This window comes from Pelobates fuscus, chromosome 2, assembly GCF_036172605.1.
Source record: "Pelobates fuscus isolate aPelFus1 chromosome 2, aPelFus1.pri, whole genome shotgun sequence".
In the NCBI taxonomy this organism is placed as follows: domain Eukaryota; kingdom Metazoa; phylum Chordata; class Amphibia; order Anura; family Pelobatidae; genus Pelobates; species Pelobates fuscus.
Window position 1 is genome coordinate 40,305,396 of NC_086318.1, and position 2,833 is coordinate 40,308,228.

General features: G+C 37.2%; 1 protein-coding gene across 1 annotated transcript; it reads right to left on the minus strand.

The window, feature by feature from the left end:
- Positions 1-700: 700 nt before the first annotated feature.
- Positions 701-2,609, minus strand: LOC134586138 (serine/threonine-protein kinase SBK1-like). Its single transcript, XM_063441646.1, has 3 exons — positions 2,504-2,609; positions 1,922-2,124; positions 701-1,420 (listed from the first exon to the last, which is right to left on the minus strand). Exons 1-3 carry the CDS (start codon positions 2,607-2,609, stop codon positions 701-703), a joined length of 1,029 nt encoding a protein of 342 aa, XP_063297716.1.
- Positions 2,610-2,833: the final 224 nt, after the last annotated feature.

The window sequence follows — 2,833 nt, forward strand, 5'->3', positions numbered from 1 at the left end:
TATGTATCTATATCAACATATTAGTGAGCCCCCCAAATGATCTGTTTTCAGACACAAGACCATTTATGCATACTCCTGCAGAACTCTTCTTTGCTGTTGCAACTGGGAATACCGACTGGGGTGGACAGGAGTTCCAGGCTTCAATGTCAGTTGCAAATCCTATTCCCCCATATTATCCGCGCATGGAAGCTCTGAAATGAGTGCAAAAAAGTAAAGTGTTTATGGTTAATTTACATAGTCATGAGTACTTACAATAAGAACTTATTGACTCATTGAGTCACAGTCACTCTTACATAGGCAGTTAACTCCACTAACCATTATTTTATGTAACTATTTGGGTGCAAAGAGCCAAGAGAACTTTAGTATTAAACCACTCATGAGCACCCAAAGACATTGAATGTGGTGACTACAATACCTATAGAAGTTATGGTACTTGGTTACTTCCTAACTTTTATACCTTAGTTAAATGGTTGCCAGTTATGCACTGTATGCACCTAGTAACTAAGGTGACAAATCATTCTCTAATTTGGGGAACTAATGAAAGATATGGTTTAAAAAAAAAAAAAAACTCACTGTAGCAGTAGCTTCATCCTGCTTTCAACACCTTCCACTTTGCCATAGTCAGCCTGATGCATTTACTTAAGCAGTTACTGTCCCAGGAGCTGCAACAGTCTGGGATTCCAAACTAGATCACGTATTGTCACAGTACATAGATGTCACCGGACTCTACTGCTGCTCCTGCAACAAACACACATTCCGTGTCCCCATTTTCTATAATAACCACCTCATCATTTCCCGGTATGATAATGATTTCATACTCTTGGCTCTCCTCAATGGTCACCTCCTGTATTTCGATCGATGGCTCCTCACTGTCGCTTGAAATATCAATTGACCGCCATGGATAATTGAGATATTTCAGCACATGATCATTGGAAGGCCTCAAGGAGGGGTTCTGGAACAGCAATGTGAAGAACATGTCCATTGCTTCCACTGTGAACATTTCCCAGCCAAGAGGAGGAGAGGAGTAGTCTCCTTTGTTTTGCCAGTCAACGAACACACTGAAATCATGGTCGTCCCACATTGCTTTTTCCCATGGGAAGCTCCCTGTAAGTGCCACATAAAGGAGAATGCCAAAAGCCCAGACATCTACACTCTGGGTCAGAATCAAACACTCATTTGATTTCAGGCTACATATTTCTGGGGACATATATGGAATAATGTGTGACATACAGCCGACAAGACTGCCAATACTCTGGGAATGACCAAAGTCACCCAGCTTAATGTGATGGCAGTCTTTGTCCATAAGCAGCACGTTGTCCGGTTTCAGGTCACCATGTACTATCCCCCTGCTGTGCATGTAATTGAGAGCTGTTGCCAGCTGCACTGCACAGCGCTTCGCCACATCTTCTGGAATACCAACCTAAAAGTGAAAGAAAAAGGGGGGGGGGGGAAAACAAACCTTTAATAAAAGACTCAAATATAATTTGACAGGATATGTTAATGACTTGTACAGGAATTGAGAATCCCCAAAGCAAACCTTTAAAAAAAAAAAAAATTAAAAAAAAAAAAAAAATTGTATTTATTGCATACAACAAAACAAACTGTTAACATAACCTTAAATATATAAAATCTTATAAGCTTTGGAATAAAGGTTTTCATTCCAAATGAAAAATGTTATTTACAGTTCTATCTACAACACAATTATTTTCACACTACCCTATTAAAACTGTTTACTTGTAGCTTATAATTTATATAAAAGGCTTTATAAAAAAAAGTATAAAAAGATTTTTGCTGACAATTTAACTTATTGTGTATTTTGTATGTGTTTAGCGTGACTTCAACTCTTACATTAAACAATTTCAATATATCATTGTACTGGATATATTCATAAAGTGCATATTGCATAAAATGTGATGCTTACCTGAGAATCAATGATAGAATGCAAGGTTCCACTTGTAGCTAACTCCTGGCTGATGACAAAGTGGTCTGGATCAGGCACATAGACCGGATGTGTGTGGATCACGTTTTCATGACCGGACACTAAGATAGACACCTGCAGTTCATGGAGGTATGCAGGAAATGAGGTTCGATCCTTTCTTATCATTTTGAGTGCAACGTCTTCTCCTGTTCAAAGGAAAAAGATTTTAAAAAAAAGTATTGTTTAAAATAAACTTGGTCAATAGAAGCCAAATCCACATCTTAAAATCCTGAATTATACCTTGTGCTATATATTTCAAATTATTGACAGTATTTAGCTCCCAACTGCTCTACCATTATTTGATAAAGCATTACCAGCTAAAATATCATAACTAAAAACTTGGAGAAGCTTCATATATATAGGTTTAGGGTTAAATAATAAGCACAAGTTAAAGTATTTGCTATCGGTGTATAAATTGGGGATGGGGTGGGGAAAGGGAGAGTGCATACAATTCAAACAAAACTTTTAAGCAGTATCAAATTAGCAAAATGTACGCTTTTTAATCTTTAGGCACTTGCACTCTACCTGATATTTGGTCTTTGGCCATTAAAACCTTGCCAAATGCTCCTTCACCTAGGATTCCCACCACCTCATATTGTCTTCCGATGGTTATGGCACTCTGGGATTCCATGGTGTTCAGAATAGGTTTGCTTATCTGTAGATGCAAAATAAATGAATGGTTAGTAAGTAAATAAAATTATGGCTCCACATTTCTTTGTCTACGCACATTTCATTTAATTTCAAAATATTAACTTAATCAGTTTCCAAATAGGTAGCTTTCTGGCATGTTATTTGGTTACTACTAATTGTGCATTGAATATATTTTGCAATATGAAACTGCATTTTATGACACCT